Below are 13,914 nucleotides of genomic sequence, written 5' to 3'. Positions count from 1 at the left end.
ACTGTAACTTGTACCTTTGCGCTTATTAATCCATTAGTGAGAGTGGGACGCCATGGGAGAGGAACCCGTGGGAGGTGTTGAGGCAGTGCAGAGCTACCTACGGAGATGTGAACAGTATGGGCTACAGTACAGAGACCCTCCAAACACCCTGAGAGCCAGAGGACAGAGGTGTTGCTGCAGGTGTCAACATTCCTCATCTCCAACAGCTATCTTAATTATTGGTGCTATACATGTATGTGGTGAAAAACTGGAAATCTGCCCTTGTATTCATAATGATCTAACGGTGGTGTTACCATGATCCCAAGCAATTGCTTACAAGTCAACACGGCTCTGACTAGCTCTTGACTCAAGCCAGTGTAAAACGTACTGGCTTTTGTTCCATTGTTGATGATGTCAAAACTTGATTTACACTCATGGATCTCAGGTGTGGAACATCAATGTGGGGCTCCATTTATTGGGTTGGGACAGTGCCTTCAGAAAGTATTCACACCCCATTACATTTTGTTGTGTTACAAAGTGTGATTAAAATTGATTTAATTGTCTTTTTTTTGTCAAAGATCTATACAGAATACTCTGTAATGTCAAAGTGGAAGAAAAAAATATTTGTTAAACATTTATGAAAAATAAAACACTAATATATCTTGATTAGATAAGTAGTCAACCCCCTGAGTCAATACATGTTAGAATCACATTTGTCAGTGATTACTGGGTAAGTCTTTATTTTTTATTTTTTATTTAACCTTTATTTAACCAGGTAAGCCAGTTGAGAACAAGTTCTCATTTACAACTGCAACCTGGTCAAGATAAAGCAAAGCAGTGCGATAAAAACAACAACACAGAGTTACATATGGGGTAAAACCAAACATAAAGTCAAAAATACAACAGAAAATACACTGCTCAAAAAAATAAAGGGAACACTTAAACAACACAATGTAACTCCAAGTCAATCACACTTCTGTGAAATCAAACTGTCCACTTAGGAAGCAACACTGATTGACAATACATTTCACATGCTGTTGTGCAAATGGAATAGACAACAGGTGGAAATTATAGGCAATTAGCAAGACACCCCCAATAAAGGACTGGTTTTGCAGGTGGTGACCACAGACCACTTCTCAGTTCCTATGCTTCCTGGCTGATGTTTTGGTCACTTTTGAATGCTGGCGGTGCTTTCACTCTAGTGGTAGCATGAGACGGAGTCTACAACCCACACAAGTGGCTCAGGTAGTGCAGCTCATCCAGGATGGCACATCAATGCGAGCTGTGGCAAGAAGGTTTGCTGTGTCTGTCAGCGTAGTGTCCAGAGCATGGAGGCGCTACCAGGAGACAGGCCAGTACATCAGGAGACGTGGAGGAGGCCGTAGGAGGGCAACAACCCAGCAGCAGGACTGCTACCACCGCCTTTGTGCAAGGAGGAGCAGGAGGAGCACTGCCAGAGCCCTGCAAAATGACCTCCAGCAGGCCACAAATGTGCATGTGTCTGCTCAAACGGTCAGAAACAGACTCCATGAGGGTGGTATGAGGGCCCGACGTCCACAGGTGGGGGTTGTGCTTACAGCCCAACACCGCGCAGGACGTTTGACATTTGCCAGAGAACACCAAGATTGGCAAATTCGCCGCTTTTCACAGATGAAAGCAGGTTCACACTGAGCACATGTGACAGACGTGACAGAGTCTGGAGACGCCGTGGAGAATGTTCTGCTGCCTGCAACATCCTCCAGCATGACCGGTTTGGCGGTGGGTCAGTCATGGTGTGGGGTGGCATTTCTTTGGGGGACCGCACAGCCCTCCATGTGCTCGCCAGAGGTAGCCTGACTGCCATTAGGTACCGAGATGAGATCCTCAGACCCCTTGTGAGACCATATGCTGGTGCGGTTGACCCTGGGTTCCTCCTAATGCAAGACAATGCTAGACCTCATGTGGCTGGAGTGTGTCAGCAGTTCCTGCAAGAGGAAGGCATTGATGCTATGGACTGGCCCGCCCGTTCCCCAGACCTGAATCCAATTGAGCACATCTGGGACATCATGTCTCGCTCCATCCACCAATGCCACGTTGCACCACAGACTGTCCAGGAGTTGGCGGATGCTTTAGTCCAGGTCTGAGAGGAGATCCCTCAGGAGACCATCCGCCACCTCATCAGGAGCATGCCCAGGCATTGTAGGGAGGTCATACAGGCACATGGAGGCCACACACACTACTGAGCCTCATTTTGACTTGTTTTAAGGACATTACATCAAAGTTGGATCAGCCTGTAGTGTGGTTTTCCACTTTAATTTTGAGGGTGACTCCAAATCCAGACCTCCATGGGTTGATACATTTGATTTCCATTGATAATTTTTGTGTGATTTTGTTGTTAGCACATTCAACTATGTAAAGAAAAAAAGTATTTAATAAGATTATTTCATTCATTCAGATCTAGGATGTGTTATTTTAGTGTTTCCTTTATTTTTTTGAGCAGTGTATATATACAGTGTGTGCAAATGTAGCAAGTTATGGAGGTAACGCAATAAATAGGCCATAGTGCAAAATAATTACAATTAGTATTAACACTGGAATGATAGATGTGCAAGAGATGATGTGCAAATAGAGATACTGGGGTGCAAATGAGCAAAATAAAAAACAATATTGGGATGAGGTAGTTGGGTGGGCTAATTTCAGATGGGCTGTATACAGGTGCAGTGATCGGTAAGGTGCTCTGACAACTGATGCTTAAAGTTAGTGAGGGAGATAAGAGTCTCCAGCTTCAGAGATTTTTGCAGTTTGTTCCAGTCATTGGCAGCAGAGAACTGGAAGGAATGGCGGCCAAAGGAGGTGTTGGCTTTGGGGATGACCAGTGAGATATACCTGCTGGAGCGCATTCTACGGGTGGGTGTTGCTATGGTGACCAATGAGCTAAGATCAGGTGGGGATTTGCCTAGCAGTGATTTATAGATGGCCTGGAGCCAGTGGGTTTGGCGACGAATATGTAGTGAGGACCAGCCAACAAGAGCGTACAGGTCACAGTGGTGGGTAGTATATGGGGCTTTGGTGACAAAACGGATGGCACTGTGATAGACTACATCCAATTTGCTGAGTAGAGTGTTGGAGGCTATTTTGTAAATGACATCGCCGAAGTCAAGGATCGGTAGGATAGTCAGTTTTACGAGGGCATGTTTGGCAGCATGAGTGAAGGAGGCTTTGTTGTGAAATAGGAAGCTGATTCTAGATTTAACTTTGGATTGGAGATGCTTAATGTGAATCTGGAAGGAGAGATTACAGTCTAACCAGACACCTAGGTATTTGTAGTTGTCCACATATTCTAAGTCAGACCCGCCGAGAGTAGTGATTCTAGTCGGGCAGCGTTCGATTGAAGAGCATGCATTTAGTTTTACTAGCGTTTAAGAGCAGTTGGAGGCTAAATAATAGAATCCGTTCTACATTTACATTTTAGTCATTTAGCAGACGCTCTTATCCAGAGCGACTTACAGTTAGTGAGTGCGTACATTATTTTTATTTTTTATTTTTTTCATACTGGCCCCCCGTGGGAAACGAACCCACAACCCTGGCGTTGCAAACGCCATGCTCTACCAACTGAGCTACATCCCTGCCGGCCATTCCCTCCCCTACCCTGGACGACGCTGGGCCAATTGTGCGCCGCCCCATGGGTCTCCCGGTCGCGGCCGGCTACAACAGAGCCTGGATTCGAAGCAGGATCTCTAGTGGCACAGCTAGCACTGCGATGCAGTGCCTTAGACCACTGCGCCACTCGGGAGGTCCACATACTCTAGGTCAGACCCGTCGAGAGTAGTGATTCTAGTCGGGTGGGCGGGTGCCAGCAGCGTTCGATTGAAGAGCATGCATTTAGTTTTACTAGTGTTTAAGAGCAGTTGGAGGCTACGGAAGGAGTGTTGTATGGCATTGAAGCTCGTTTGGAGGTTTGTTAACACAGTGTCCAATGAAGGGCCAGATGTATACAAAATGGTGTCGTCTGCGTAGAGGTGGATCTGAGAGTCACCAGCAGCAAGAGCGACATCATTGATATACACAGAGAAAAGAGTCGGCCCAAGAATTGAACCCTGTGGCACCCCCATAGAGACTGCCATAGTTCCAGACAACAGGCCCTCCGATTTGACACATTGAACTCTATCTGAGAAGTAGTTGGTGAACCAGGCGATTTAGTCTGCCAATAAGAATGCGGTGGTTGACAGAGTCGAAAGCCTTGGCCAGGTCAATGAAGACGGCTGCACAGTACTGTCTATTATCGATCGCGGTTATAATATCGTTTAGGACCTTGAGCGTGGCTGAGGTGCACCCATGACCAGCATGGAAACCGGATTGCATAGCGGAGAAGGTACGGTGTGATTAGAAATGGTCGGTGATCTGTTTGTTAACTTGGCTTTCAAAAACTTTCGAAAGGCAGGGCAGGATGGATATAGGTCTGTAACAGTTTGGATCTAGAGTGTCACCCCCTTTGAAGAGGGGGATGACCGTGGCAGCTTTCCAATCTCTGGGGATCTCAGACGTTACGAAAGAGAGGTTGAACAGGCTAGTAATAGGGGTTGCAACAATTTCGGCTGCTATTTTTTAGAAAGAAAGGGTCCAGATTGTCTAGCCCAGATGATTTGTAGGGGTCCAGATTTTGCAGCTCTTTCAGAACATCAGCTGTCTGAATTTGTGTGAAGGAGAAGCGGGGGGGGGCATGGGCAAGTTGCAGCGGAGGGTGCAGAGCTGGTGGCCGGAGTAGTGGTAGCCAGGTGGAAAGCATGGCCAGCCGTAGCAAAATGCTTGTTGAAATTCTCGATTATTGTAGATTTATCCGTGGTGATAGTGTTACCTAGCCTCAGTGCAGTGGGCAGCTGGGAGGAGGTGCTCTTATTCTCCATGGACTTTACAGTGTCCCAAAACCTTTTGGAGTTAGTGCTACAGGATGCACATTTCTGTTTGAAAAAAACTAGCCTTTGCTTTCCTAACTGCTTGTGTATATTGGTTTCTAACTTCCCTGAAAAGTTGCATATCGCGGGGGCTATTCGATGCTAATGCAGTACGCCACAGGATGTTTTTGTGCTGGTCAAGGGCAGTCAAGTCTGAGGAGAACCAGGGGCTATATCTGTTCTTAGTTCTGAATTTTTTGAATGGCGATTGCTTATTTAAGATTGAGAGGAAAGCACTTTTAAAGAACAACCAGGCATCCTCTACTGACGGAATGAGATCAATATCCATCCAGGATACCTGGGCCAGGTCAGTTAGGAAGGCCTGCTCGCTAAAGTGTTTTAGGGAGTGTTTGACAGTGATGAGGGGTGGTCGTTTGACCGCGGACCCGTTACGGACGCAGGCAATAAGGCAGTTATCGCTGAGATCCTGGTTGAAGACAGCGGAGGTGTATTTAGAGGGTAAATTGGTCAGGATGATATCTATGAGGGTGCCCATGTTTACGGATTTAGGGTTGAGCGCGGTGGTCGGGAGAGGTTGTGTTTTCTCTAGCAGGAGGTAAGCTTGGCTTCTTATATGATGTTGAGTAAAGCTTAAACCATGTATTTAGATTGTAGGTAGATATTGTAGTCAGGTATTATAGGTAGTTTACTTAGGTAGTTATTGTAGGTTATTGTAGGTTATTGTAGGTAATTATTGTAGGTAAGTATTGTATTCGGCGGACCCCGGCGAAGCACGAGTGCTAGCTAACCCACTACTTGCCTATCCCTGTTCTCTCCTCTCTGCACAGGCTACACAAACGCCTCACACCGCGTGGCTGCTGCCTCTCTAACCTGGTGGTCCCTGCACGCACCACACACCTGGAGTTCCAGGTCTCAGGCAGCCTCTGGAACTGCCGTTCTGCTGCCAACAAGGCTGACTTCATCCCAGCCTATGCTACCCTCCAGTCCCTCGACTTCCTGGCGCTGACGGAAACATGGATTACCACAGAAAACACTGCTACTCCTACTGCTCTCTCCTCGTCTGACCATGTGTTCTCGCATACCCCGAGAGCATCTGGTCAGAGGGGTGGTGGCACAGGAATCCTCATCTCTCCCAAGTGGTCATTCTCAATTTTTCCCCTAACCCATCTGTCTATCTCCTCATTTGAATTCCACGCTGTCACAGTCACTAGCCCATTTAAGCTTAATATCCTTGTCATCTATCGCCCTCCAGGTTCCCTTGGAGAGTTCATCAATGAGCTTGACGCCTTGATAAGTTCCTTTCCTGAGGATGGCTCACCCTTCACAGTTTTGGGGGATTTCAACCTCCCTACGTCTACATTTGACTCATTTCTCTCTGCCTCCTTCTTTCCACTCCTCTCCTCTTTTGACCTCACCCTCTCACCGTCCCCCCCTACTCACAAGGCAGGCAATACGCTTGACTTCATCTTTACTAGATGTTGCTCTTCTACTAATCTCACTGCAACTCCCCTCCATGTCTCCGACCACTACTTTGTATCCTTTTCTCTCTCGCTCTCCTCCAACACTACTCACTCTGCCCCTACACAGATGGTAACGCGCCGCCGGAACCTTCGCTCTCTCTCTCCCACTACTCTCTCCTCTTCCATCCTATCATCTCTTCCCTCTGCTCAATCCTTCTCCCTCCAATCTCCTGATTCTGCCTCCTCAACCCTCCTCTCCTCCCTTTCTGCATCCTTTGACTCCCTGTGTCCCCTATCCTCCCGGCCGGCTCGGTCCTCCCCTCCAGCTCCGTGGCTTGACGACTCATTGCGAGCTCACAGAACAGAGCTCCGGGCAGCTGAGCGGAAATGGAAGAAAACTAAACTCCCTGCCGACCTGGCATCTTTTCACTCCCTCCTCTCTACATTTTCTTCATCTGTTTCTGCTGCTAAGGCCACTTTCTACCACTCTAAATTCCAAGCATCTGCCTCTAACCCTAGGAAGCTCTTTGCCACATTCTACTCACTGCTGAATCCCCCCCCCCCCCCCTCCTCCCTCTCTGTGGATGACTTCGTCAACCACTTTGAAAAGAAGGTTGACGACATCCGATCCTCGTTTGTTAAGTCTAATGACACTGCTGGTCCTGCTCACACTGCCCTGCCCTATGCTTTGACTTCTTTCTCCCCTCTCTCTCCAGATAAAATCTTCTCAAAAAACCAACACTCGATCCCACTGATGTCAACAACTACAGACCAGTATCCCTTCTTTCTTTTCTTTCCAAAACTATTGAGCGTGCCGTCTTTAGCCAACTCTCTTGCTATCTCTCTCAGAATGACCTTCTTGATCCAAACCAGTCAGGTTTCAGGACTGGTCATTCAACTGAGACTGCTCTTCTCTGTGTCATGGAGGCTCTCCGCACTGCTAAAGCTAACTCTCTCTCCTCTGCTCTTGTCCTTCTAGACCTGTCTGCTGCCTTTGATACTGTGAACCATCAGATCCTCCTCTCCACCCTCTCCGAGCTGGGCATCTCCGGCGCGGCTCACTCCTGGATTGCGTCCTACCTGACCGGTCGCTCCTACCAAGTGGCGTGGCGAGAAGCTGTCTCCGCACCACGTGCTCTCACCACTGGTGTCCCCCAGGGCTCAGTTCTAGGCCCTCTCCTTTTCTCCCTATACACCAAGTCACTTGGCTCTGTCATATCCTCACATGGCCTCTCCTATCATTGCTACGCTGACGATACACAACTAATCTTCTCCTTTCCCACTTCTGATAACCAGGTGGCGAATCGCATCTCTGCATGTCTGGCAGACATATCAGTATGGATGACGGATCACCACCTCAAGCTGAACCCTGGCAAGACGGAGCTGCTCTTCCTCCCGGGGAAGGACTGTCCGTTCCATGATCTCGCCATCACGGTTGACAACTCCGTTGTGTCCTCCTCCCAGAGTGCGAAGAGCCTTGGCGTGACCCTGGACAACACCCTGTCGTTCTCCGCTAACATCAAGGCGGTGACCCGATCCTGCAGGTTCATGCTCTACAACATTCGGAGAGTTCGACCCTGCCTTACACAGGAAGCGGCACAGGTCCTAATCCAGGCACTTGTCATCTCCCGTCTGGATTACTGCAACTCGCTGTTGGCTGGGCTCCCTGCCTGTGCCATTAAACCCCTACAACTCATCCAGAATGCCGCAGCCCGTCTGGTGTTCAACCTTCCCAAGTTCTCTCACGTCACCCCCCTCCTCCGCACACTCCACTGGCTTCCAGTTGAAGCTCGCATCCGTTACAAGACCATGGTGCTTGCCTATGGAGCAGTGAGGGGAACGGCACCTCCGTACCTTCAGGCTCTGATCAGTCCCTACACCCAAACGAGGGCATTGCGTTCATCCACCTCTGGCCTGCTGGCTCCCCTTCCTCTGCGGAAGCATAGTTCCCGCTCAGCCCAGTCAAAACTGTTCGCTGCTCTGGCACCCCAATGGTGGAACAAGCTCCCTCACGACGCCAGGACAGCGGAGTCACTCACCACCTTCCGGAGACATTTGAAACCCCACCTCTTTAAGGAATACCTGGGATAGGATAAAGTAATCCTTCTACCCCCCCCCAAAAAAAATAAAATAATAAATAATATTGGAAAGTGGTTATCCCACTGGCTATAGGGTGAATGCACCAATTTGTAAGTCGCTCTGGATAAGAGCGTCTGCTAAATGACGTAAATGTGCCCCTGAGCAAGGCACTTAACCCTAATTGCTCCTGTAAGTCGCTCTGGATAAGAGCGTCTGCTAAATGACTAAAATGTAAATGTAATAATTTGTGTGAGATTGAGGGCATCTAGTTTGGATTGTAGGATGGCCCACGGTGTTAAGCATATCCCAGTTTAGGTCACCAAGCAGTACGAAATCTGAGGATAGATGGGGGTTAATCAATTCACATATGGTGTCCAGGGCACAGCTAGGGGCTGAGGGAGGTCTGTAGCAAGCGGCAACAGTGAGAGACTTATTTCTGGAAAGGTGGATTTTTAGAAGTAGGAGCTTAAACTGTTTGGGCACAGACCTGGATAGTATGATAGAGCTCTGCAGGCTATCTCTACAGTAGATTGCAACTCCACCCCCTTTGGCAGTTCTATCTAGACGGAAAATGTTGTAGTTGGGATGGACATTTCTGAATTTTTGGTGGCCTTCCTAAGCCAGGATTCAGACACTGCTAGAACATCAGGGTTGGCGGAGTGTGCTAACACAGTGAATAACTCAAACTTAGGAAGGAGGCTTCTGATGTTAACGTGCAGAAAACCAAGGCTTTTACGGTTACAGAAGTCAACAAATGATAGCTTCTGGGGAGTAGGAGTGATACTGGGGGCTGCAGGGCCTGGGTTAGCCTCTACATCACCAGAGGAACAGAGGAGTACTAGAATAAGGATACGGCTAAAGGCTTTAAGAACTGGTCTTCTAGTGCGTTGGGTACAGAGAATAAAGGGGGCAGATTTCCGGGCGTTGTAGAATAGATTCAGTGCATTATGTACAGACAAGGATATGGAAGGATATGAGTACAGTGGAGGTAAACCTAAACGTTATAGGTAACAATGAAAGAGATAGCATCACTGGAGGCACCGATTGAGCCGGTCTCGGCGTGTATGGGGGGTGGAACAAAGGAGCTATTTGAGACAGTTTGAGAGGGACTTGGGGTTCTACAGTGAAATTGTATAATAAGAACTAACTGGAACAGCAATAGGCAAGGCATATTGACATGAGAGAGAGGCATAAAGCAATCACAGGTGTTATCAGAGAGAGCTAAGGTAACAACTGGTAATGGCGATGAAAGTTTGGGCTGAGGCTAAACAGATAAACAGGACAGGGTACCGTGTAAAGGAACAGTCCAGCAGGCATCAGCTGTGCAGCTGAGTGATCATAAGGTCCAGTGAACAGCAATATGTGAGTCCGAGAGCAGCTCGAATTGGTGCTACAGCACAGCGAGCAGGAAGCACGGCTGTTGTTTGCGTGTGCTAGCGGGCTGTGGCTAGCAGATGGATCTTCGTGGTCATCGCAACGGGAAGCCTGTTGAAACCACAGACGATTACGTCGGCAGACCAGTTTTGATAGATCGGCGGGGCTCCGTGTCGACTCTAGGAGGTCCCGTCTGGTTGACAGAGAGGTAGATAGCCGGGAGATGGGCCTGGCTCAAGGCTAACTGGTGCTTGCTTCGGGGGCAGTGGTGATTAGCCTACAGCAACATCCATTCGGTTGCGGCTAGCTAGTTGCGATCCGGTGTTAAGGTCCAGTGATTCAGTTATTCCGGCAGACATCCGATGTTCTGGGTGAAAACCGTTAACGGTGGCTAATAGCAAGTAGCTCGTTAGCTAGTTAGCTGGCTAGCTAGTTTCAACTGGAGATTCTAGATAAAGGTGAGTAAATAATAGAATCCGTTCCACATTGAGTGAGGCGGGTTGCAGGAAAGTATATTTAGTAGAAGGATGAAAAGTGTGATAGGGAAATATATACGTAAAATACAAAAAAATACAAAAAACTGGTTATTTACACGGACACACAACAGAGAACACGACCGCACTGCTACGCCTTCTTGTGTAAGTCTCTAAGAGCTTTGCACATCTGGATTGTACAAGATTTGCACATTATTATTTATTTTATTCTTCAAGCTCTGTCAACAGCCATTTTCAAGTCTTGCCATAGATTTCCAAGCTGATTTAAGTAAAAACTTTAACTAGGCCACTCTGGAACATTCAATTTCATCTTGGTAAGCCACTCCAGTGTATATTTGGCCTTGTGTTTTAGGTTATTGTCCTGCTGAAAGGTGAATTTGTCTCCCAGTGTCTGTTGGAAAACAGACTGAATCAGGTCTTCCTCTAGGATTTTGCCTGTGCTTAGCTCTATTCCATTTCTTTTTATCAGAAAAAACTCCCTAGTCCTTGCTGATGACAAGCATACCCATAGCATCATACAGCCACCACCATGCTTGAAAATATGAAGAGTGGTACTCAGTGATGTGTTGTGTTGGATTTGCCCCAAACATAACACTTTGTAATCAGGACATAAAGTACATTTGCCAAATGTTTTGCAGTTTTACTTTAGTGCCTTATTGCAAACAGGATGCATGTTTTTGAATATTTTTTATTCTGTACAAGCTTCCTTCTTTTCACTCTGTCAATTAGGTTAGTATTGTGAAGTAACTACAATGTTGTTGATCCATCCTCAGTTTTCTCCTATCACAGCCATTAAACTCTGTAACTGTTTTGAAGTCACCATTGGCCTGGTGAAATCCCTGAGTGGTTTCCTTCCTCTCCAGCAACTGAGTTAGGAAGGATGCCTGTCTTTGTAGTGACTGGGTGTGTATAATGCACCATCCAAAGTGTAATTAATAACTTCACCATGCTCAAAGGGATATTCAATGTTTGTTTGTTTATTACCCATCAACCAATAGGTGCCCTTCTTTGTGAGGCATTGGAAAACCTCCCTGGTATTTGTGGTTGAATCTGTGTTTGAAAGGCACTGCTCGACTGAGGGACCTTACAGATACAGTATATTCGGAAAGTATTCAGACCCCTTGACTTTTTCCAAAAATGGATTAAATTAATGTATTTCCTCATCAATCTCACACAGTACCCCATAAAGACAAAGCAAAAACAGGTTTTTAGACATTTTTGCAAATGTATAAAAAATTGAAAACAGAAATACCTTATTTACGTAAGTATTCAGACCATTTGCAGTGAGACCCGAAATTGAGCTCAGGTATATCCTGTTTCCATTGACCATCCTTGAGATGTTTCTACAACTTGATTGGAGTCCACCTATGGTAAATTCAATTGATTGGACATGATTTGGAAAGGCACACCTGTCTATATAAGGTCCCACAGTTGACAGTGCATGTCAGAGCAAAAACCAAGCCATGAGGTCAAAGGAATTGTCCGTAGAGCTCCGAGACAGGATTGTGTCGAGGCACAGATCTGGCGAAGGGTACCAAAAAATGTCTGCAGCATTGAAGGTCCCCAAGAACACAGTGGCCTCACATTCTTGAATGGAAGAATTTGGAACCACCAAGACTCTTCCTAGAGCTGGCCACCCGGCCAAACTGAACAATCGGGGGAGAAGGGCCTTGGTCAGGGAGGTGACCAAGAACCCAATGGTCACTCTGACAGAGCTCCAGAGTTCCTCTGTGGAGATGGGAGAAACTTCCAGAAGGACAACCATCTCCAATCAGGCCTTTATGGTAGAGTGGCCAGATGGAAGCCACTCCTCAGTAAAAGGCACATGACAGCCCACTTGGAGTTTGCCAAAAGGCACCTAAAGACTTTCAGACCATGAGAAACAAGATTCTCTGGTCTGATGAAACCAAGATTGAACTCTTTGGCCTGAATGCCAAGCGTCACGTCTGGAGGAAACCTGGCACCATCCCTACGGTGAAGCATGATGTTAGCAGCATCATGCTGTGGAGATGTTTTCCAGCGGCAGGGACTGGTAGACTAGTCAGGATCGAGGGAAAGATGAACGGATCAAAGTACAGAGAGATCCTTGATGAAAACCTGCTCCAGAGTGCTCAGGACCTCAGACTGGGGCGAAGGTTCACCTTCCAACAGGACAATGACCCTGGCTTCGGGATAAGTCTCTGAATGTCCTTGAGTGGCCCAGCCAGAGCCCGGACTTGAACCCAATCTAACATCTCTGGAAAGACCTGAACATAGCTGTGTAGCGACACTCCCCATCCAACCTGACAGAGCTTGGGAGGATCTGCAGAGAAGAATGGGAGAAACTCCCCAAATACAGGTGTGCCAAGCTTCATACCCAAGAAGACTCAAGGCTGTAATCGCTGCCAAAGGTCCTTCAACAAAGTACTGAGTAAAGGGTCTAAATGCTTATGCAAATGTGATATTTCAGATGTTTATTCATTTTTTTTCTTCAAAAAAATCTTTAACAACTGCTTTTGCTTTGTCATTATGGGGTATTGTGTGTAGATTGATGAGGGAAAAAAACAATTTAATCCATTTTAGAATAAGGCTGTAACGTAACAAAATGTGGAAAAAGTCAAGGTGTCTGAATACTTTCTGAATGCACTGTAATTGTATGTGTGGAGTACAGAGATGAGGTACTCATTCAAAAATCATTTTAAACACTATTATTGCAAACAGAGTGAGTCCATACAACTTATTATGTTACTTTTTAAGCAAATGCTTACTCCTCAGCTTATTTAGGCTTGCCATAACAAAGGGGTTGAATACTTATTGACTGAATACATTTCAGATTTTAATTTTTTATTAATTTCTAAAAACATAATTCCACTTTGAAATTATGGGGTATTGCGTGAAGGCCAGTGAAAAAACTATCAATTTAATCCATTTTAAATTCATGCTGTAACACAACAAAATGTGGAAAAAGTCAAGTGGTGTGAATACTTTGTATATACAGTATAATAATACAGTCCGGTTCATTGTCAGCTCTTTGTTTTGTATCTCCACAGACCAACGATGCTTTAGGCCCCACTTGGAACTGCATGTACTTCATCCCTCTGATAATCATCGGCTCCTTCTTCGTGTTGAACCTGGTATTGGGAGTGCTCTCAGGGTGAGTCGACGTTACAGCATCTCATTGTGCTGGGGTGGCTGACAGCTTTAATACACACTGTCACTGTCTGCACAAGTTAATTAGTTTTATACAAAAGGTTAACGCACAATCTACTCTAATTAACTGCTTGTAAAGGAGACAAGGATTGAGTCCCCCCCCCCCCCCCCCACACTTCTCTCCCTGGTGTCTGAATGATGAGGGAGGTCAGGTCAGCGCTGAACAACAGGTCTAAGAACAGTCATTATCTTTTGTTGTTGTTGGCTTGCAGGGAGTTTGCCAAGGAGAGGGAGCGGGTGGAGAACCGCAGGGCGTTCATGAAGCTGCGGAGGCAACAGCAGATTGAGAGGGAACTCAATGGCTACCGGGCCTGGATCGACAGAGCAGGTACTGAAACCACTATAGACTCAATACACATCAAGCTTTTGAAAAGTTACCTCAGAAACACAATGTCCTTGATATTTAAGTTTCTACTGTATGAATCAGACTTCATTGTTGGGTCTGCT

The 13,914-nt window shown here is 46.6% G+C and overlaps 1 protein-coding gene across 1 annotated transcript in view; it reads left to right on the top strand.

Moving 5' to 3' along the window:
• The window catches only part of LOC311148386 (voltage-dependent R-type calcium channel subunit alpha-1E-like), a gene marked incomplete at both ends in the record, with an annotated part of 178,622 nt that overhangs the window by 117,622 nt on the left and 47,086 nt on the right, over nt 1-13,914 (top strand). Inside the window, 2 exons of the mRNA XM_084185342.1 lie at nt 13,308-13,411; nt 13,680-13,795. Of these exons, the coding sequence (XP_084041468.1) occupies nt 13,308-13,411; nt 13,680-13,795 (220 nt within the window). The remainder of the gene's footprint in view (nt 1-13,307; nt 13,412-13,679; nt 13,796-13,914) is intronic.

Source organism: Coregonus lavaretus (assembly GCF_964263955.1).
Source record: "Coregonus lavaretus genome assembly, chromosome: 21".
Taxonomy (NCBI): Eukaryota; Metazoa; Chordata; class Actinopteri; order Salmoniformes; family Salmonidae; genus Coregonus; species Coregonus lavaretus.
Note: the sequence above shows the minus strand (reverse complement) of the source record. Positions and strands in the feature narration are given on the sequence as shown.